Consider the following 23,507-nt stretch of genomic DNA (forward strand, 5'->3'; position numbering starts at 1 on the left):
TTGAATGCATTTTAAATGCCATTTATTACCTATTTCAATTCGGACCGGGCTGTCCGTCGTATACGTACCGTTATAATAGTGATTGGAGTAACCGGCTTTGCCAGCCACGCGTCCCGCTGGCATTTTGCTCCGTTGATGCGTCTGCTGGTTGCCAAAATAAAAACAAAACGAATCGAAAAAAATTCAATAAATTGTGAGCGGGAGAATCCCGCTTCGCTTTTATTTTCCACTTGGCAGCTGTGCCAGCAAACTTTTCGGTCACTTCTCTAATTACAATTTATTTCCAACTGCAGCGCGGCCTTGGCGAGAGGCTGGCAAATTGTTTTCTGTTTGCTTGGCGCTGCAAAGAGCAGAGAAATATTACATAATAAAACATGTGCTTATACACAGACGCATATAATATAAATAAATAAACAGCCAAAACTATTTCAGTTTCCATTTCCATTTCAATCTCAAATTCAAATTCAAATTCAAACGCACAGCCGGCAGCACTGCCAGCTGCCGCACGTTTACCAACACTTGCCGAACAGCTGTTTGCGTGTGTCACCAAAATTGTTTTGATGGCTACTTCTTTTTTTTTTCTTCATTCCTTCCCTTGTCTTTTGCTGTGTCGCTGAGTTTTCCCCATCATTTCGGATCAGCCTGTCGCGCAAATGGCAGAACGAAACGTCGACTTGCCGCTGCCCGAGGAGCCGTGCCTCGCGGCCGTCGAAGAGGAAGCAGCAGCAGCAGTCGCCACCACAGATGCGCCGGCTGGCCAACAGCTGAGTTCATGTACCGCTACGAAAATGTGCCCCTGGGGCTGCCGTAAGTATTTTGGCACCCGCTTTGAATGCACTGAATTTGCCGCAAAGTCGGACAGTGGGACAGGCAAACTGCGCGCTCTCTGCCGCATCTGTGTATCTCTGGACAATGGCCAGAGATATCAGCTTCACTGCAGTGCTGATCACAGTGTTTACTCAGTATGACGAATGATTCGTGGCAAGTTCGGGAAATTCGACAAAGATAACAGAGGGAATTTACCTAACAGACTGAGTGTGTGCTTAAACGTCGTTATCTATTGAGTTGCTGTCAATGGGAAGGCTAAACAGTATAGCCTGCCTAGTGCGGAAACAAAGAATTTTCCTTATAGTGTGAATCAGAATCTCTTTAAAGAAAACTTCGCTCGAAGCAAATTTCATTTAATTAATATAAACTTTAGCGTGGAGAAATTAACTTTATAAAGTTAAGCGTCCTGGTAAAAAGTATCCGACTTAAATATACTCCTTTTGGGTTTTATCTATAAAGCACAAAATAATGGGATCCAAGATTATATTTATTAACATTTAAAGTACTCTACATAACATACATTACAGCCATTTGAACATTCTGAACACGGAAGTGTATTTATCTATATACGGTTATATAAAGTGTGGGGTCTACCAAGTGCACTCAATGATGATAAGAGTAAAGATAAAATATACTTCAGATTTCTCTGAAATTGTCCAGCTACAATGCTAAATATATTCGATGCCCTATAACTTAGGGCATGTTGTGATTGGCGAACGTTTTTATTGAAGCTGCACTGTACATACATTTGCTTACACGATCCATAAAGGGAAACAGAGAAAGAGAGAGTGGGCACAACTGTTGCCGGATAATCAACTAATGTTTGCTTATCAAATTGCATTCACCAGGGAGTTAGGAGTGATTGACTTTCTGTTAAAAGTTCTATAGCGTTAGGTACTTGAAAATTTATGCATATATCCCTTAGTATCGCCAGCTTATACAGTGTTGAAGAACATGGGGATTTCGGAAATATTAAAATTATTTAAAACATTAATTCTGTTTTCGAGCTTTATTAACATTATTTAAAGCATAAATTCTGTTATCGAAGACTCCATTAAAACTATAAATTGGCGACTAGGAGTAATAGGAGTCTATAAAATGAATTATTTAATTTATGTAATCAACATGATAGAGCGGATGCAAAGTGGAGCTATATTTTCCTCAGCCTTAGAGCTAGAACCCGAAAATTTTTAATTTTTGTTACTAAAGACTTCCTCCAGAAATTAAAAAAAAGTCCTATTTGATAGCATTAAACGAGTTGGAGGATGAATTACTGTTAGCCCCTTGTGATTTTGGTCTGTTAACCCGAGTATGTATTCCAAATTTGAGCTCTCTGGCAACTAACTGGGAGGAAGTTTCGATACTTTAAAATACTAAAGTATATACGAATATATGCTCCAAATTTGTTATCGTAGGTACAGATGGACAGCCAGCAACACACACATTGCACAAAACTAATATACTCCTTACGCTTTCTTGAATGATTATACATAAGTATATGATTAATACTGTGTCCATTTCCCTCCATAAGAACTACAGTCATACCTTATAGTCCATATACTTAAAATTATGATTAATACCGCTGTCAAGCCGCTTTGATAAGTTATATGACCCCATTGTAGACCTTCTTATACCCTGAAGCCATTTTCAATGTGAAATCAGGGTATAATGGTTTTGTTGAAATGTATGTAACAGGCAAAAGGACTCACAAACAATATATATATTCTTGATCAGCTGTCGATTTAGCCCTGTCCGTCTGTCTGTCCCTTAGTCCGTCCGTATGTATGAACGCGTCGATCTCAGAAGAAGAGTTAGAGTTTTGAGTTTTCATTCATAAACTGTGATAATATGATACGTAGTCAATTTTAATTGAAGCTCTATCACTTATACATATATGTGTATAAATAGTCACTCATGTGGTCATAAAAATAATAATGCACTTAGCAGTAAATATTGGACAATAGCAGTTAGTAATAATCGCAATATGTTTTTTATAGTTAGTGGCATTAAAGATCATAGCAGCTATGCATTCAGATTTTCCCCTTTGTGGAGCGATTGAAACTCCAATTAATTTAAATCGCTTCAATATATAATAATTTCTAGTTTACAATTGTTGGGCATATATATATATATATATATATATATATATATATATATATATATATATATATATATATATATATATATATATATATATATATATATATATATATATACTTTTCTTTTTTTTAAAGCAATTTCGTAACTCTTCTTCTTTTGATATGGCTTATGTTTCGTGTAGTATATCACGCCTAACCTTATGACCAAAAGTGTATGTGTATAGATCTATCAATGTATGTATATCTGAAACTAGCATTCGATGGGGCTTGCCTGCCTCTGGGGCTGGTCCAATCAACGCGCATTCAAGCTCTGAATAGCGCACACAAATAGGGGAGATATGAATATTCGCCTGGCCTCGCTGAACTCTCATTGGTATTCGGGGCGGTGTGCGAGTGTAAAATCCATATCCTTGCAGCAATGATAGATTAAAGTTCCGCTCAAACGCCTCGTTGGCTTTGGTAAGCGCACAAATTGCACAAAACTGCTCCAGCAACCGGCCCCTAGGCTCAGCCCGCAACTCTCTAGCCCCTAGCCCTCGCCACCTCTGCCCCATTGACGCTCTGACGGCGCAAACTTTTACCACAACAGTCGACGTTGCAGGACATTGCGGATGTTGCTGACGCTGATGCTGATGCTACCATTGCATTTGCAGGCACTGTTGCTGCACATTAGGAACTGCAATTGAAATGCTGCAATGGGTGTCGGACTGTCTGGATGCTCGGGCTGACCGCATGAATTATTCACATAATCAAGATTGAATTTTACTTTGCAAATTCTACCTTTAAGATTGCCTTAAAATTGCGTCGCATTAAAGTTGCGTCGAGCCCGAGGCCAAGCGGTTCAAGTGGTCGTACGAGCAAATCTCGAGGCGAGATCTCGATTAAGCAAGAATCAGAGTTGTTCAGCTATAGCTTTATAGCTATATAGAACGAGTTATTAATAGAGACTCGTAAAGTTTAGATATATCGATAATCTAAGTTAATGTAGATTCCTCTCTCTCTCTCGGACACTCTTCCTCTCTTCCTTCTCTATCGCTCACCCGGATAATTTAGGTAAATTTAGATCGCTGCCTTGGATAATTTAAGATTTCTAAAACTCTCTCGGATAATTTCTGTATATATAGATTTCTCTCCCTCTTCCTCTCTCGGATAATCTGTGTATATTTTCTCTCTTACTCTCTCTCGGATAATCTATGTATGTATAAATTTCTCTTTCTCCAGCTCTCGGATGATGCAAGTATTCGTAGATATTTGTCTCTTTCTCCCTCTCTCTCAGGTGATCTAAGTAGATCTAAGTATATGTAGAGTTCTCACTCTTTCTTTCGGATAATCTATGCATGTCTAGATTTCTCTCTCTTTCTCTCGGATGAGACAAGTATAAGTAATTATTTGTTTCTCTCTCTTCTAGATGTTATAATTACAAGTATATGTAGATTTTTCTCTCCATCTATCTCTCTCTGCTCTAAATTCATGTATTTCTCTTGCTCTCCCTCACTCTTAACCAATCTATAAATAAAAAATATAGAGCACCGACTGCTTTTTAGATATTATACATAGATAAGTTAAACTATAACTATGCTCGTAATTGTTCGTAGAGCTTCATTCCAATTTCAATTTTCGCAGTTGGGGCTGCTGGGGCAGAGGGAGGTTTGCCTCTACTTGGGAGTTTGACATTGAGCGAGCTAATCGCTTACTGTTCGCCTTGAAAGTTTGCGTCTAAGGCGGATGCAGCGCATTTTTCTAAGTTTGCGATAAAAGTGCAGAAGGCTATGCGGACTCTGATAAATGCAGCTGCAGCTGTCAGCGTGGAGTCATTTAGCTGGCATCAGCTGCAGCTGCAGCTGCATTGGGCACATTCACGTATTCGCGCATTCTCGTATTCGCTGGCCACATGCAAGCGACTCTAACAATAACAAGCGCCATTGCAGCCAAGCTGGAGGCGGAGCCGATCAGGGACAACAGGCAGCTGCTGGAGTTTCAGGTGCGCAGTCGCGACATCGACTGGAAGCTCTATGTACGGCCGCTGGACACGCAGGTGCGCGGGGAGGCCGTCTACCTGGACAGGCAGTCGGACTTGCTGAGCAACCATCGGCGCACGATGAGCAGGAGCGGGCGGCGCGAGCTGCTCGTCTGCCACGACATGATGGGCAACTACTTGACGGATCGGTAAGTGTGCGCCAGCACTCGGAATACATATGTGACGGCAGCTGAGGCACCGGCTTTCCTTGCAGGCACTACCACAGCTCGCAGAAGTACGACGACTACCGCTTCATGCACTGGTCCGCCGTCGACTACTTCTGCTACTTCAGTCACAACTACGTGACCATTCCGCCGAGCGGCTGGCTGAACGCCGCCCATCGGCACGGCGTCCCCGTCCTGGGCACCTACATAGCCGAGGGCAGCACCGGCAGCAGGCTGCTCCACGAAGTCCTCGCCAGCGCCGAGAGCGTCCAGCGTGCGGTCACTGCCATGACGCGGCTCTGCCTCCACTTCGGCTTCGAGGGCTGGCTGGTGAACGTCGAGTGCCAGGTGCGGCCCGAGGCAATGCCCAATCTCTAGTGAGTAACAGCAACTGAAACCAGAGTCCGTCAATCTTGTTCACCCAACACCCAACCCTACTCCGCAGCCTGTTTGTGGAGGAGCTGCGCCGTCTGACCGAGGCGCAGGTGCCGAGCGGACGCGTCTTCTGGTACGACAGCGTCGTCAGCAGCGGCGAGCTGCATTGGCAGAACGAGCTGAACGACCACAACGTGCGGTTCTTCCGGGCCAGCCACGGCACCCTGATCAACTACTCGTGGGACGATCGCAGCCTGGCCAACAGCGAGGCGACCATTCAGCGCGAGGGGGCGCCGCCGCACCGCCTGTTCATGGGCCTGGACGTGTTTGGGCGCGGCCAGGTGGGGCGCTTCCGCAGCGCCCAGACCCTGGCCAGGATTGCGGCGCGCGGCTTCTCCGCGGGCATCTTCGCGCCCGCCTGGTGCTTCGAGACCCTGCAGCAGTTCAACTACAACATACGCGACAGCAGCGGCGACGAGTCGGTGAACGCCGCCTTCCTGCTCAGGAACGAGTACTGGTGGGCCCGGCTGTGGCCCAGCCTGGCCACGCACCCCTATCGCCGGCTGCCCTTCTACACGAACTTCTGCGTGGGCTCGGGCCGCAGCAGCTTCGAGTGCGGCGCCCGCCAGCGCACCGGACGGCCGTTCTTCAACCTGGCGCGCCAGGCGCTGCAGCCGTCGGTGCCGCTGGGCGGGAATGCGGAGCGCAGCTTCGACACCGCCTACGCCGGCGGCTGCGCGCTGCGAATCGTGAACTATGTGCGCGCCTTCCGGCTGTTCCTCACCGAGTTCCAGCTGCCCCAGGGCATCCTGCTGCTGGGATATGCCTACAAGATAAGCGCCCCGGACGAGAGGCACGCGCTGGACGTGGCGCTGCGGCTCTGCCCGCCCCAGCAGCCCATGCAGGACGTGTATGTCTTCTGCGGCGACTACGGGGAGAACGTAATCACGCAGAGTACCTGCTACATCTCGTCGGTAGGTGGCGCGCTGCCGCCCAGCCTCCTGCACGAGCAGCTGCCCCTGGAGCGCGGCGCCCTGGGCGAGAACTGGCGTGTGCGCTACTATCTGGCCAGATTCGATGGACCCGTGCAGCTGCAGGACATCGGCGTGCTGGGCCGACGGCCGGACCAGTCCACCTCCGACGCATACATCGGCGCCATCTATGTGCACGGCCTGCAGCCGAACGAGTGGGAAAAGTTGCAGCCCAGCCACCGGATCAATATTCCACTGTACAGCCAACAGCTCTGGCGGCAGCACGAGATAATTGGGAACAGCGCAGCCGACAGGGCTGCCTAAAATAAACCAAGTGCATTTTATATTCATGCAAATCAGTTTTTTTACTTTCTCTCTCTTTCTCATCCCTCCTTCTCCCAATCTGCCCCTTTTGATTAAGTGCTTTCAAGTTGGTTTCATCTCTGATTCGCTTGCAACATTTTGTGCTGGTAAGATTATCTCTGGTAAAACTTTAACAGGAAGTTTGTGCACTTTGAAGCCAGGTCAAGTGCATTGGCCCAGTCGGGGCTTTTGGCTATACCATAAACTGATTCACTTAAGACTTTTATATCAAGCATAAACTTTTTAGATTTGGTATTTTTGCTTAGCCAAAATCAAATCTGCTTTATAGAGGAGACAAAGTAAAGCTATTCGCCTTGCATTGCCTGCAAGGGTATTTTATACTCATTGAAAATGCGTTTTTAGGGTATACTGTTTTTGTGAGAATGTATGTAACTGACAGAAGAAGGCGTGGCAAATCCCACAAAGTATATATATTCTTGATCAGGATGACGAGCTGAATCTATTTAGTCCTCTCCGTCTCTCTGTCCACATGCGTGTGCAATAGTCCCTATGAAGCACGCACGGATCAAGTGTGTTTCAAAAAATCGAAAGCTTCTGCTCGATTATCGATCAAAACAAATAAGTTATCATTCTGTCTTGTACTTTAGAGATGGGGTCTCCATATTTTGCATTTACTGGGCTGTCCATATTCGATAGACCCATCTGGCAGCCCTATATGTTTTGACAGAGACGGACAGAATACGCCGTACGGGCTCAAGGCGATCATTTGAGAGATATCATATTCATAAAGTGATGTCAGATAATCTACATACAACAAAAACACGGGTCTATCGAATATGGGCAGCCGTGTAGAGTTGAAGATATAGTTGATATGTAAATAAGTTTGCATATTCACTATAAGCACTGTGAGGGTATCTTCTAGTCGAGCAGTCTCGATTAGGGCACTTTGCATCCTGCTCGCCATTATTCATCGGAGGCTGACCAACAAACTGCTCTGCAATTTTCGTAGACTTTTACGTTCTTCAGTTACGCAAATGTGGGCATGGAATGCCGCCGCCCCTTGCCCCTTTGCCTCCTTTGCCCCCTTGCCCCTGTGGCCCATTGTCCGTTGCCCATTGCCAACTGCCCTTTGGCCTATGGCCTGTACTTTTCATGTCAGCTTGGTCACTTGACCATCAGTCAACTTCACTTGCAGCGCTTTGTGTGCGGCCTGTGGGCGTGGCACGTGCACATGTAGCCCATGGTTAATGGACGGAAGGAGTCTTCCACAATTTGTTTGCCAAAGGCGTTCCCCTCCCTCCAGAATTTGACGCCGGAAAAACTCGCTCAATTTTAGAGGCAGCCATAAAAAAAAACGTGTGCCACAAATAGAGAAGCGGAAGAGATAAAAACACGTCGGCCAAGCCAACAGGACAATACAATGCTTCAAGCTACACACAGGCCAAGCTTTTTTATACTCATTCACGAAAGTGAATTAGTATATTGGTTTTGTGCAATGTCCGTCTTGCTGTCCGTCCGTCTGTCCGTATGAACGCAATCTATTTCGGGGCTATTAAAGCTAAAGACTTTAAATTTGGAACACATACTCGTGTATATCTCTGATTTGTAAAGTGTTAAAATTTTCCTGATCCGTCTACTAGGGGCGTGGCAAATCGGAAAATGCATTTTCCGATATTCCAGAAATCATATTAATTAAAGAGCTAGAAAGCTGAAATTTGGAATATGGATCCGCATCGACCACCCAAGATCACGAGCTATGGCGTATATATCTACGCCCATTAGGAGCGTGGAAAATCGGACCTAAAGATATAGTGATTTTTTTAATTCTGCTATATTTTAGACACTATTGATGCCAGAGAACTCAAATTTTGTATATATACTCGGGCTGTCCACCCGAGACCAAAAAGTTTTGTCGGGTAAATGAGGGGGCGTAGCAAACCGCAAAAGTTTATATCTCCTAAAGTATCAAATTTAGATAGTTAAGTTACTAGAAACCTCCTCTATCGATGACCCAAAAATAATTTTTACGCCTCTTTAGGGGCGTGGCATATCGAAAAATACCCTGTAATTTTTTGATTTTTTGAGGGTAAGCATTCAAACTTTGCAGTCGGGGTACCGTTATCTCGTTCTAGGAACTGACCAAAAATGAGGTGCCTACGCCCAGTAGGGCCGTGGCAAAACGGGAAAAACTGCATTTTCTACAGCGAAACTTAACTACTAAATTGCTGATGGGATGTGAATGAGTATTCCGAAGTCGGTAACGCCCGACTGCAACGTTCTTACTTGTTTTCTCTTCTTTCTCCTTGGTCCGAGTGCAGCGCCCAAAAGCATGCCCAGTGCAAAAGCAGGCTCAGTGCTATTCAAACTGTAATTTCACACGGCATTCGCTTGACCAGCTACAGCACAGAGCACGCACACATGCTCACACACACACACACATACATATGAACATATATTCGATATTTTGTATTCAGCGTGCAGTGCGTGACATTTTGCCTACATTTGCATAAATGTAAATATTTTGTGTGCAAGAATTGAACGTATATATATTGGGTATATACATAGATCTGTAGGTGAATGGTGTAAATTTGTTCTCCTCTTTTAATATTGCCTATCGATAATGTGTTAAAAGAGGATGTCCGCTTATGCATATGGGAAACAGAGAGAAGAAAACAACGAATGACCTCGAAAGGAAAACATATTCTTGATAAGATGTAAGTAAACATTATTGCACTATTAAGGAACCTGGGGACTTTAATATAAGATTCCTCAATAAATACTTCATATGTAAAGTTCCATTAGAAGCTCTGTCGAGTGGTGCGGCATCCTAGGTTACACATTTCCAACAGGATGGCAGCACCAGCTGAAGACTATTTGAGAAGATTATTGATAGAGCAAAGACGTAATTACAGTGCTTTGAAAATGTTTAAATTGAATCATTATATTCCTTATCGCTTTACTTAATTATATTAATATACTATTAGTTATAATACAATTATTTTATATATACATATTAATGGTTACATATGTATGTATATAGATTCGCATATTACAATATGTTTACCTTGATTTGATGAAAGCAAGTCGTGAAAGTTTCTAAGCCCACATTTATCAACACCCCCAACTTTGCTACACATTAATAAACTGCTATCATATTGGAGGGTTTATTGGCAACAATGCGCCTTAAATCTCTACCCATTAATCTAATACTCTATGCTCTATAAGCATTATTGCCAACTCCCTGAGCTTCGTCAGAGCCTTAACTGGAAAAGCACTTGTTCAAACACTCTATCAGACATCCAACCAATGAAGTCAACTCATTACAATCTAAATTCTCAAAGCGATTCATACATGCTTTATAGAGCTGTCTTATAACATTTAATTTGTATGCACTAAAGTATGCAGTAAAATCAATCGTAATCTCATAAATATAATGATCGTAAATATGTATAATGAGTTATGCTCCAATTAGCAAAAACTCTATTCTCATCGAGCTGTTTGAGCTCTCGAGAAATCTCGTTTTGTGATCTTCCGTCAATCACACTACGACTTTTGTCTTTCATAGCTTTTGCTTGTCGAAATTATTTTGGACGCTTGTAAACAATGGTCGGAATAATCATTTAGCAATATAGTGTATAGCTACTAGTTATAGTATTATAAATGCTAGGGTTTGTCACACCTCGACTGCCGAGCCCAATAAAACGAATGCAATAGTAGTTTGATTTTTAAAATCATTTAACAATTTGATTTTTACGCACAAAGCCAATTTCCATTGTTTGGTAGAGCAAACGGTGTGACGAAGACATTAGCATATCTCCTACGCTCTTCACTATTGTCGATTTTATACCCATTGAAAATAAGAACTGACAGAGTGTAATGGTTTTTCAAAACTGTATGTAACAGGCAAATTAAGCTTCTCATGAAGTAATAAGTTCTTGGTCGCAATGTCCTTCCGCATGCGATGATCTCGTAAGCCTTAAAAGCTAAAGATATAAAATTTGAAATATACGACATACATATATCTGCAAGCATATGCAGTCTATCTTTTTTCGATAGCTCATTTACTTTCTCTTCAAGAAAGATTGGAATAGCAGCTCTCGCAGGATACAGGGTATATCCTAGTCAGGTATTTCCGCCTGGAGCGCTGCTATTTACATTTAGATTCTTTGTTTTGTTGGAACGCTTATGCAGTTTGCTGTAGCTGACATCTGCTCAGCATTTTATGACACAGCCACATAGCTGCATAAATTTGAAGCACATAAACACAGACTCTGCTTTAAACGAGCTTAAAGGGCTGTCCAGACATGGTGTTATCGGAAACCAGAATATCTCCGATATTTTGGGAAGAGTAAAATAGACAGAAGTTGACAGCAGGTTTTAGTAATTAACTATCAATTAACCCTTAAAAAGATCAAATATCGTAGTTCAAGGATTGTTAACCTACCAGCTCTCTGTGAAAAATAAACAAATTAGAAACAAGTAAGAAGGCTCCAGTCGAGACTGCTCGACTAGGAGATACCCTGAACCCTCCTCCAAGCTGATATTCTAATCATTCTGGACTTTTTTTATGCACACATACATACACATGCACTTATAAGCACGCGCTCTGCTAACTGCGCAGTAAGCAGCGACAGCGCTTAGGCTGCGCTGCAATGTGGGCAATATTATGAGAATTTATTTCTTGAATAATTTCTTTTGTAGACACACGATCTTAATGAAACTTTTAGAGCGTAATCATATGATAAAAGTGTGTGTACATTCTAAAGCACAAGTCTTAGTACTTGAAATGCGTTTTTTACAAATTGGGGGCGAAGGGGGCGTGGTATCCAAAATCTGTAAATTACAAAATCTTTGTATCCGTTAACTCTATATACAACGCAAATTTGAAGTCTCCAGGTTTAAAAGTGTTCAAATTAGGCTGAAAAAACTAAGTCGATTTTTCGATTATTCTCGATAAAAAAGTTATCGGATGAGTTATCGAAAAAATAAAGCAAACTCGTACTGCCTATGGTATACACGAGTATGCATGCCAAATTTCAGCTCTCTAGCTCTTATATCTTCTGAGATCCTTTTGCTCATACGGACGGACGGACGGACGGACGGAGGGACGGAGGGACGGACGGACGGACGGACGGACAGACGGACAGGGCTATATCGACTCAGCTCGTCGTCCTGATCAAGAATATATATACTTTATGGGGTCTGCGATGATTCCTTCTGCCTGTTACATACTTTTCACAAAACCATTATACCCTGATTTCCCATTTTCAATGGGTTCAGGGTATAAAAAATCTATATGATTTTTGCGTAGAGTAAACAAGGAAAATACTTCGGCATTGCATGTTTATACTGAATTGGGGCAGTAAAAAACAAATAAGAAAGCTCTAGTCGAGACTGCTCGACTACGAGATCCCCAGAACCCTTCGAGCAACTGATATTTCAATAATTATTCGCATATGCACACATACACGCACACACACACAGACATACGTACGCACGCATAAACACGCATTAGCTGCAGTGTTGGCTTACTATGGGAACTTAATTGTTTAATAAATTTTCTTGTGAATGGACTATCTTCATGAAACTTTCAGATTAGCAAAACAAGTTCCTAGTGTTTGAAATACGCTTTTTACAAATGTGAGGGTGAGGGGGTGAATTAGAGGTGGGGGCAAACTTTGACAAAAATCGAAATTGTATAAAATGCATATAAAAATACATTTAAAAAAAACAAAACAAAAAATTTGGAGAGTCTAGCTTTAAAGATGTAGCATATATAAATTTATTACTGGTTTTCGATAATGTTTTTAATCGATAACAAAATAACGGGGCAAGTTATCGATATTTTAAGCAAAACTCGATATGCGCGTGCTATACACGGACCTAGGAAAAAAAATTTCAAGTCACTAGCTCTTATATTTTCTGAGATCGACGCGATCAAACATACGGACAGACGGACAGACGGACAGGGCTAAATCGACTCAGCTCGTCGTCCTGATCAAGAATATATACACTTTATGGGGTCTGCCACGCCTCCTTCTGCCTGTTACATACATTTAACAAAACCAGTATACCCTGATTTCCCATTGAAAATGGGTTCAGGGTATAATTAATGAAACGTCAATTATAGCTAAGTAACTAAGTATAGCTAAGTATAGTAACTGTAATATGCATACCGATATTATTATCACGGTCGATATCATGGATATGCCAATGACATGAAAGAAGTATGGTTTACGTTTGCCATAGAACGTCAACACAAACAAATAGCATACATTTTTGGTCTCTATTTTATTTAAATGTCACGCTCGCCTAGATTGGCGAGCAAACTATATCAATTAGGCTAGTAGTTAAAATAAAGCATACATAAATATATACCTCCTTTCAATTTACAGCAGCATTTGTGTTAAACAAATCAAAATCGAATCCATTGTCGAACATGTTTGCTCAAGCACACGCAATATAGAAACATTTCTATTTTTGTGCGAAAATATTCCATATTCGAAAATTTGACGAACACAATATTTTTGTGTAATAAATTCGACTGTCGGTACACCGCTGTCTTCTCTCTTATTGACAATCCACCCTCTAATTGTCCTGCTAGCTCACTAGAATAGTACGAGGTGTTAGTTTCTTTCTCACAATATCACTCCGCTTACATGAAGGTAATTTCCTGTGACACTATATCGATGCGTCAGACATATATGTATGTATGTATACAATGTCCCTCTGTCCGTCCGTCCGTCCGCTCGGCCCCACTGAAGCTGGAGGCTTTAAAGTTGGAGCATGTGCTCATGTATACCACCAATTTAGAAAGTGCTAAAGTTGTTCCCGATCCGTCCACTAGGGGCATGGCAAATCAGAAAATGCATTTTCCGGTATGCCAGAAATCATATTAATTGAAGAGAGAGAAAATTTAAATTTGGCCAACCGCAAAAGTTTATATCTTCTACAGCTTAAAAGCCAGAAGCAGCTGTTACGTTACTTATGGCTCGTTCTAAAAACTGGCCAAAAATTATTTGTCTACGCCCAGTGGGGGCGTGGCAAATCGGGAACAACTTTATTTTCAGCAGCACTATAGCTAGAAACCCCAGATTTTACGACTAAAATGCACAAAAATTGCACAAAAAGAATATATCTGTATATATTTATATACCGTTTGGGGGTGTGGCACATCGAAAATCGGGATGTGAATGCAGTTGGTAGCGCCCGACTGCAACGTTCTTACTTGTTTATTTATAGTATTATTTCAATATACATTTGGGGTCGAACTCTATTCTCACTGCCTGAGTCTCCCCATTCACACAGTCTGTGGCGCTTGCAGTAGATTCTTGGCTTTCCACGCTATTGTCTAGTTCAAATACCAGCAACGCTGCTTCCCATCTCGTTCCGGTTCGTACTCAGTCCACTATTGGTCCCATGCCCACTCACATATTCGCACTTCCAGTGCCGGGCAGCCCAAGCAGCAGACAAAGCCAGCCGGAGAGTGTTTAACTAGCTGTTAAGTCATCTCTGCTAAATAGTTTGTGTGGGCAAAATACAGTTTGACAGCAAGTTGAAGTGTCGATAATCACATCTGCTCCGCTGTCAATTGGAACGGATGAGCCCGAGGGCAGACCAGGAGAGGAGGGGGACAACAACGTTGTCCATCATCTTACGCCATGGACGATTGGGTATTCACAATGAAGTGGCAAAGAGCCGGGAAGTGGATAATGGCTGAGCGCTTGCCCGGCTAACAGATACCCTGCCTCTGGAATTGCTCGAATATTTCTGTTTGGCCAGGATGCATTAGCTGCTGGACAGTGCAAACTCTTAGATACTTTGAGCATTTCTCTTCCTTCAGCTGTGACTTTTTGCATTTTGTTGCCGTTGACATCATTTTTGCATGCATGAGAGCGTCTAAGGCCAGAGCTAAACTTCTCTGCCCCAGTCGCTGCTCCACCCACACGCCCATACGCCCACTTGCACTCAAAGTTTTTTCATCGTGCCCTTTTATTTGTTTAGTTTTCGCTCTTGTTGCTTTTCTTTTTTCCTGCCTTGTCGGGCAACTTGTGCTGCGCTATCGCTCTGGCTCTTGCTCTGGCTCTTCCTCTGGCTGTTCCTCTGGTTCTGGCTCGACAGAAGTCGACTTTGCAGCGCGCTGAAGCGGAAGCGTAAACGCAGCTTTGCTGTTGGCGTTCGCCTGTGATTAGTTGGGGTCGGGTCTGATGGGCTGCTGCAATGAAAAGGCCATTCGAAGCACGCCAGCCAGAGCCCTGCTCCGGGAGGCATCATTAGCATTACGGGGTTTCGGTCAGGCCAGGCTAGGCCCGGTCAGGCCGAGCTATCAGTGTGATTTGTTAACATCTGGATTATGCATAGCTTCCGTTTCCTCTCGCCAGCAAAGCCCGGAGAGCGATGAGCTGAGCTTTCATTCAATTTGAATAAGCAGCATTGAAACCAGAGGAATATGCACTCGCCCACTCCTGCCGTCCATCTAACTCATTCGGAAAATGTTGTTTGTGGCTCTAAATCAGTCAAGAGCAACAATTGCAACAAAAACACACACAACAACAACAACAACAACAACAACATTGGCCAAGTTACATAGATATTTGTGCTGGCTGGAATTTTCGTTGGTTGACCCAGTTTTCGAGCTTTTGGGCCCGGCCAACCGGCGGCGAACCGCTGGCTGGGGTTTTTCTGGTTTTGCCATTTATTTTGCATTTCCAACGTTATTTCCCATAAATGTACACGAAATTGTTAATTTAATAGCTGACTGCAGCAGCCAGCCATTGTCAAATGCCGCAGGATTTGCCTACGTGTGTGTGTGTGTGTGTGTGCATTTATGCATATGACAGTTATTGTTACTGTTACAATGCATTCCATTGCCTTAACTACAGCTGTCATACATATAAATAAATAAATGCACAAATTTAAACGAGTTTCGTTATGGTTTATTATTTAAGGCTACAGCTTGAAGGTTCGACTCGATAACCTCAAGTCCCTGCTAATTGGCTAGATAAGGTCGGACAACCTAATTGGAACAAGTCACAACATGCCAGTACAGTCGGATGAGCTCTCTTGAGGCCATTCAGGCACACATAATGCAGGCAATGGGATAATTGGTTTCAGCCCTCGTATGATTTAGTTTCAGTCATCTCCGCTAAGCTAATCATCGCTCCACAGTGTAACGCATTTTATTTAACACTCGTATCTAACATTTAAGAATTGAATATTTTTTGTTGTCAAAATCTGAATTGAGATTGCAGTAATGAAATATTTCCATTTCAAAACTCAATTTCCAAAATATACCAAATTATTTAATTTTCTCTATTTGCCAATTCTTAATTATAATATATCATTTGATGCTAATCAGTGGAGAACATTAACAGATGTTTGCAGCAATTAAATTGCTCTATTTTGGAGTTCGCTTTCTAAAATAAACCCAAATAATTTTTTTCTAAATTTTCCACGCCCTCAATAGATAATGATGGCACCGGTAACTTATACCTTAAATTTACAGTTTCTTTATAGAAGATATGGGCTTTCCCGATTTTACACATCCCCAGTGAGCCTTAGAAATATTTTAATTTATGGTAAGGCTTTAGATCTAAGGTTCAAAGTCTAGTGAAACTACAGAGGATTATAAAAGAGGCACCCAAAGCGGTGCAAATCTTATCGTATATTCATCGATAGAAAAGATTTCCAAATAATAAATTATAGTATTTTGTAAATATTAAAAATATAAAAATTTTCAGTTTTCTACGTCGTCCTATGTAGATATATTAGCTATATCTTTTGATCTTGTCAACCCAAGCTATATTCTCATTTTCAAGTAAATAGCATCAATAGCAGATTGACGAATGACTGAACAGACGGATATCCGGACGGATACACGAACGGATATACAGACGGATGTACGGACGAACGGACGCAGAAACCAACGAACGGACGGATTTTCGGCGGAAAAAAACGGATGGACGGATGGGCGAACGGAAGAACGGATGGACAGGCGGACAAACAGGAGGACAAATGTTGTACAAAATCCATATACTAATTTCATGTCGTGAATGAGCATAATCACGTATGTGCATTGCAAAGATCAGCTTAATTTAGAATTGATAATAATAAATAATAACAGTTAATCAAAAATCGAAAGACAATCCTTTTGGACCAAGTTCCAATGAACGATGCAGATAATTCGTTGATCGCCCTCTGGAGCAACTTGTGAGCCAACAGCGAGTCCTGACATTTCTAGGTCCACAACTACAGGCCGGATATGCACAAAGTTTGTATTCACACTAGCATACAATGAAGGTTGACTTATAAAACTATGAAGAGTCTAGTTATATCCCTTTTGTCAAGCTAAGGCTACAGCAGCTTAGACTTATATCTAGTCTAGTACGAATTGACTGTTCGCAGCTTACGTTGATGCTACCTCTAAGTTGACTGAAAACTGCATGGTGATTTCAGATGTGCCACACCCACACATATAAGTGCTCAAAAGTATTGCAAACAATGACACGAACTTCGAGTCGTAGATTATGCAAAACTAATATACCCTAATATACACTTAACAATGAGTATTATCAGTTCCTTATAAACTGAAATTGATTTCGAAAATGCAGCGCTCTGCTGATGAGTCTCTTTGGGAATGTAAATATGAAAAGTTCATAAAACATGGCCCAAGTGAAAGGCAAACCGAGAGCAGCTCGCCCTCAACTCGCTGGATTAACTTTTCTAATAATCCAACAGTTTGCCAGTCAACACAAATGAGGATAATAGAAGCTATCAATGTCATGCAGTGTCAGAAGCGAAAATTTCAACGAAAATTTGATCCGAGTTGCCGGAAAACAGGGAACAACTTTACACAATTCGCATGGCCAAGGCGAAGCGACGTGCTCGACATGCTTTTGTTCCAATTATAATAACATTTAAACTGTCTGTAGCCCGCAACCCGCAACCTGTAATCCGTAATCCGTTGTCCGTAACCCGTAGTCCGTAGTCCGTAGTCCGTAGCCCGTCACCAGTTGCTGCTTACCCATGGCTCGGTAATAATATTTCACACACTTAAATCGAGTGCAGCGCACACAAAATGCAATGTGCGCAATTTCCGATCTCCATTCTCCGTTGGCAATCTGTCACGTGTGCATGTGTGCGTGGCTTTTATTCTTTGCTACTCCTGCTGCTGCTGCTGCTGCTGCTGCTGCTGCTGCTGCTGCTGCTGCTGCTGCTGCTGCTGCTGCTGCTGCTGGGCATCATTATAACACACTAATGAGTTTCCGTCCGTCCGGCATCTGACAGTCTTGCCATTTCGCAATTCGCATAAATTAAAGCCCACTTTCGGGGGCAGCGCTTTAACTGCAACAAAGTTGATCGAACAACCTGGGAACAACAGGCACAGCCATTAGTGTGTGACCTTTTTGCGGCTTTGCGGCACACGGTTCGGCTTAAAGTGCAGCCTAATTTGTCCACATCCTTACTTATTGATGGACCTGTGCCCCTGCTGAAAAAGGCTTGAAAGGTCAACTGGCCTCAAATAGAAACGCAATAAGCAAGAGTGCTGTAGCGGGTGTGCTCGACTGCAAGATACATACTTCGATGCAAATATATCGATATACCTATATGTCCGTACATCAATATTTCAATATATTAATATATCGTTATACAAATTTATCAATATCTCAATACATCTACATATCAGTATATCTATATATTTATATATGAGCACATCAGTATCATCTATATATGTATGTATATGTATCTATATATAAATTTACCAATGTATCAATTTCAGGAATCCTTTAGTGCAATATTAAATACTGCACCCCAATCGAGTCTGTTCATTATTGAGAAAATTAAGAGAGAGACCTCAGCATCGAGCTGAAGAAACTTGCGGGAAATTAAATAAAGCAAGCAATAAATAAAATGCTTAAGAGAGGAAGCATGTGAAATGAATTTATAATTCGCGCTCACCCAAACTCTCCTCACGATATTTTGTTCCCCAGAACTATTCACTGATATGCTGTTGGCTGGCCGTATGAGTCCCACACTCATCTGCACAGTCGGCTCCATATCATTCGGCAGCCCACTCGCACCACGCCCCGCTCGGTGAGCTCTGCCGAAACTATTGCCATGGCAAGAGCAAAAGCAAAGGCAACAGAAAATCCGCAATATATTCCGATGTCCGTTCAGCAATTAAATCTATTTAAGCCGCGCCAGCAGTACATATTATACGAAACAACAAAAACAGATTATATAAGGGAGCCGAAATCGTTTGAAAATGGCCTGAGCAGTGGTCATAGTGATGGCTCAGGAGCCGAAATGGCAGATGATGCAGCTGTGCCCAAAGCTCTGCTCTCGCTTATTTGCATACTCAATTACAACTCTCAGAATTTCTCATCAAATTATTGAAAGGAAATTCAACTTGCTTTCAGAGCCATTTGAAATTGCATTACTCACTGCATATTAAATAAAACTTATAACTTATCTGAAAATACCTTTTGAGGCTGGCATACAAATCACTCAGAACCAAATCAATCTCAGTTCTAATTTAATTCCATTCTATCACAGATAATATACCTTGGCCTTGCCATCCTCCTATTCCAAACATTCTTCTTATTGCACTTAAAGTAACACAAATCAATAGATCAGATCTATTCTCGTTACACGGTGACTAAAACTATTTGGAAATATCAGCCTATTTTAATATTTATTTTTGTATTTCATATTTATTTTTATAAATATTAAATTGCTTTAAAACATAATATAAATATGCATCAATATTAGCCTAAGGCCAAGATAACATAGCTCAATGCACAATGATAATATTTTAAGCAGTAGCTTTAAGGTTGGATACCATATTTATTTATTCATTCATATGGGACACTTTATTTCTAATAAAACAAGTAAGAAGGCTCCAGTCGAGACTGCTCGACTAGGAGATACCCTGAACCCTCCAAGCTGATATTCTAATCATTCTGCACTTCTTTTACATACATACACATGCACCTATAGGCACGCGCTCTGCTAACTGCGCAGTAAGCAGCGACTGCGCTTGGGCTGCGCTGCAATGTGCAATATTATGACAATTTATTTGTTGAATAATTTCTTTTGTAGACACACAATCTTTATGAAACTTTTAGAGCGTAATCATATAGTTAAAATGTGTGTACATTCCAAAGCACAAGTCTCTAGTACTTGAAATGGGTTTTTTATAAATGGGGGGCGAAGGGGGCGTGGTATCCAAAATTGTAAATTACAAAATCTTTGTGTCCATTAACTCTATATACAACGCAAGTTTGAAGTCTCCAGATTTAAAAGTGTTCAAACTAGGCTGAAAAAACCAAGTCGATTTCTCGATTATTCTCGATAAAATAGTTATCGGATGAGTTATCGAAAAAATAAAGCAAACTCGTACTGCCTATGGTATACACGAGTATGCATGCCAAATTTCAGCTCTCTAGCTCTTATATCTTCTGAGATCCTTTTGCTCATACGGACGGACGGACGGACGGAGGGACGGACGGACGGACGGACGGACAGACGGACAGGGCTATATCGACTCAGCTCGTCGTCCTGATCAAGAATATATATAGTTTATGGGGTCTGCGATGATTCCTTCTGCCTGTTACATACTTTTCACAAAACCATTATACCCTGATTTCCCATTTTCAATGGGTTCAGGGTATAAAAATATAACATATAACACACGAAAAAAAAAAATAAAAATCATTCACTAAAATGGCAAAGCAAATTATAAGTAAAAATATATATAAGAAAATTATGTCAGCTCTCTATCAAAGATGATTGAAATGTATTATAATTTTGTATGCACATATGTTAGATTAAATGCAAAAGCTAATAACTTATAACAATTTCTATTTTCAATGGAAGAAGAACTGTTAAAAAAAAAAAAAAAAACTGGAGGTTAGAGTTACATAGCTGTTTAGTCCACGTGTCACGTCTCTAGCTTTTCTAGATAGCAAGAGAGAATAGTTCATGCGAATAGACCAGCGAACATGCAGACAGACTGCTCTAATCGAACTCAGCTCAGACTCCTGCTTATAAGCTTATTGGTGTCGGCCACGCCTTCAGTTGCTTTTTCCTATTTTTAATGGGCCTAAAAACACTCAAACCTTTCATATGAAACCGAAAATTCAGTAAAATATTATTAAACTGACTTGAAGCTAGTTAAATGAAGCCTGTTACTCAGTCTCAGCATCACTTAAGCTCAAGCGAATTCTTATTGGACAATGTCTAATTAGGAACTAAAATTATTCGATGAAGAGAGAACGGAAAACTCTTGTGACACTGAACTACGGGAGAAAAGTTTTCTCCAGCTTAATGATTAATTGACTCAATTGAGGCTGCGCCTCGACTGCCATGGCCTGGCGAGATATTGCTCTCATAAATCGTATTTGCAGAATATTTGCAAATGTTTGCATTCTGGCCAAACTTTGATTAATAGCTGCAGTTTCTTGGCAGCTGCTCCTATTGGACCGAGATTATTGCATGCATGAACTGAATAGAGTTTGCAGCTCAGAGTAGTGCGAGCTCAGATCAAGTCGAATGATGTGCAGTCGCATTTGGCATTGCTTACGTGATTATTATGACTTGACTGAGCACGAGTAAAAGACGAGCTGTGTGTATTGTGAACAAGCGTGGAGAGGAAAATGCTTAATATAGCCGGCATCAAATGAATACTAAATCACACTTTGCAAAATTTCTCATTTATTCACTCATTCCGCATGCACCGAGCGTGTCGCGCGGCGCGTCTCAGGCGCCTTCGGGGCACGAGATTGCTGGGGCCGTGTTCAGGTCTAGCGGCGCCGCATAACTCTTGCACTTGCCCAACGAGCGCAGGCGAATGCGAAGGCAACCACAATACAACACAACACACAGCCCAACCACACAGCAGAGCCAGCTGAAAGAAAGACAGTTGAGTGTGCCGGGCGCGGTCGCCAAAGAGCTGTGTGCGGCGTGTTCTTGAAATGTCTAAGTGCTGTCTGCCTGCCTCCCTAATGGCTATCCAAATATATGTGTTTATATGCTCTGTATATTCTATTTATGCTCGCATTTATATATAAATATTTATTTTAGACTTTACATTGCCTGTTTTTAGAGGGCATCATCTAGTCCGAGCTTGGCACTTGAAGAGCTTTGTGGCTTTCCGCAAATTTACCATCGATTGAGATAGACCCTCTTTAGCCTCTGACTCGTATTTACACTGTTTGGATTGTGATTTAGCCTAAATGCTGGATCGATAAGTATTTTGGGACCATCTTGTTGTAACAGAAGAAGAATTCCAAATCAGAAGTATCAAATATTTACCACATGCTTTAAATTCTTCATTATATGTTATAGTTCCATGTATATACATACATGTATATCAGCATGATTAGTTCCTTACTATTATTCTAACTTAGCTATTGAATAAGTTATCAAAATAAGTGATCAAGAGTCAGACTTTACTTCGCAGAAGCTTTTCTTAAAGTGGAATAGACCTCAGGGTCTGTAAGGGCGAGCTTGAAGTCCTTTAGGATAAATACAAGACATTTGAATGCCTTTAACACACTAACACTAACACACTATACCTTTAACATACTGAAAATATGAATTTACGGAGAAGGTGTATCTAACAGGCAGAAAGAGGCCTGATCGACTCCATGAAGTACAAACATTTTTCATCAGGCAACGAGCAGAGTTTTTAACTTCAATTAAGCGACGAAATATAATCAATCGGTCAATAATTTAATAAAATGATTTTAAGATATTTTATGGTATTGCTGGAAATAAAATTTGTTAAGTTCATAAATCAGAAACAATAATTTCGAAATATGTGTGTTGGCCAATCTGTCTCTCCTTTTCCCTATAGAAAAAAAACCACTGTGCTCTAGAGACCGAAGCGATACAATTAGATCACCAATGGAGGCAAAAAACCGATTATTTTGTATCATATGATTTATTGTGCCATCACTAGCTGAGTTCATCATATCGTGTTGGTCTGACTATTTATCTTTCTATCTGTCTCCCTGTTTGTCTGTCTATATGTGTATAAGTCTTGGTCAATGTCTCTCGAACTATTTGTCATTTCATCTGTCACTGATATAGACGCTGTTTATCTGTCTATATGTCTGCCTGTTTGTCTATCCGTCCATCTGTTCAGTCCTATGATTTCAGCTATCACGTAAAGCACAAAAGCCAGAGACTTTCAATTTAAATGCGAGATTATCACATTTTTTATTTTGTTTGATAACCGATCTCATGTTATATGTTGACTCGGGTCTATCTTGGATTCAGGATGCCTTCACCCTGCTATCAATGACCATGAAAACGTAATTCAAACACTAAGTGCTTCGGCTTTGACAAACACACACATCAGGATGTTGTCAAAGTTCTCTTAAAATTTCATTAAGCAAAAGCATTTAGAACAAAAGTTGTTCCACACTTAAGTGTCCATGCTAGTCACAGTCGCTGCACAGCAGGAAAGGCGAAGCTTGTATATGTGTGTGTGTGTGTTTGTTTAAGTGTGTAACATGTGTGTAGCACTCTCACTTGTCCATCCATTGTGATATAGACAGACTCGGGAATCGAATAGTGCACGAGCAATGCTCCCGTTAAAGCTTAATTTCATTGTTGGTAACTAAATCCTGTTAGCCTTTGTCCGGTTAAATAGTAAACGTGTTTGATTATAGAGCTAGGATGGAGCAACTAAAAGAATCCCCTTATAGCTCTTGATGCACTC

At 41.5% G+C, this 23,507-nt stretch overlaps 2 protein-coding genes across 2 annotated transcripts in view; one reads left to right on the forward strand and one right to left on the reverse strand.

Moving 5' to 3' along the window:
- Nucleotides 1-23,507, reverse strand: part of LOC6584862 — a 41,568-nt gene that overhangs the window by 328 nt on the left and 17,733 nt on the right. Inside the window, exon 2 of the mRNA XM_002010467.4 lies at nt 69-340. Coding sequence (XP_002010503.1) covers nt 69-123 — 55 coding nt within the window. The 5' untranslated portion in view covers nt 124-340. The remainder of the gene's footprint in view (nt 1-68; nt 341-23,507) is intronic.
- LOC6584863 (cytosolic endo-beta-N-acetylglucosaminidase) lies at nt 533-6,810 on the forward strand. Its single transcript, XM_002010468.4, has 4 exons — nt 533-807; nt 4,856-5,093; nt 5,159-5,485; nt 5,554-6,810. Exons 1-4 carry the CDS (start codon nt 654-656, stop codon nt 6,776-6,778), a joined length of 1,944 nt encoding a protein of 647 aa, XP_002010504.1. The 5' UTR covers nt 533-653; the 3' UTR covers nt 6,779-6,810.

Source organism: Drosophila mojavensis, unplaced genomic scaffold (genome assembly GCF_018153725.1).
Source record: "Drosophila mojavensis isolate 15081-1352.22 unplaced genomic scaffold, ASM1815372v1 contig_136, whole genome shotgun sequence".
NCBI classification, from domain to species: domain Eukaryota; kingdom Metazoa; phylum Arthropoda; class Insecta; order Diptera; family Drosophilidae; genus Drosophila; species Drosophila mojavensis.

What these genes read in the sequence shown, in the direction of transcription:
- LOC6584863 (XM_002010468.4), top strand. Translation starts at nt 654, where the DNA reads ATGGCAGAACGAAACGTCGACTTGCCGCTGCCCGAGGAGCCGTGCCTC. An exon ending in AATGTGCCCCTGGGGCTGCC is followed by an intron (nt 808 to 4,855) that starts GTAAGTATTTTG and finishes GCGCCATTGCAG; the next exon opens with CCAAGCTGGAGGCGGAGCCG. An exon ending in GGCAACTACTTGACGGATCG is followed by an intron (nt 5,094 to 5,158) that starts GTAAGTGTGCGC and finishes CTTTCCTTGCAG; the next exon opens with GCACTACCACAGCTCGCAGA.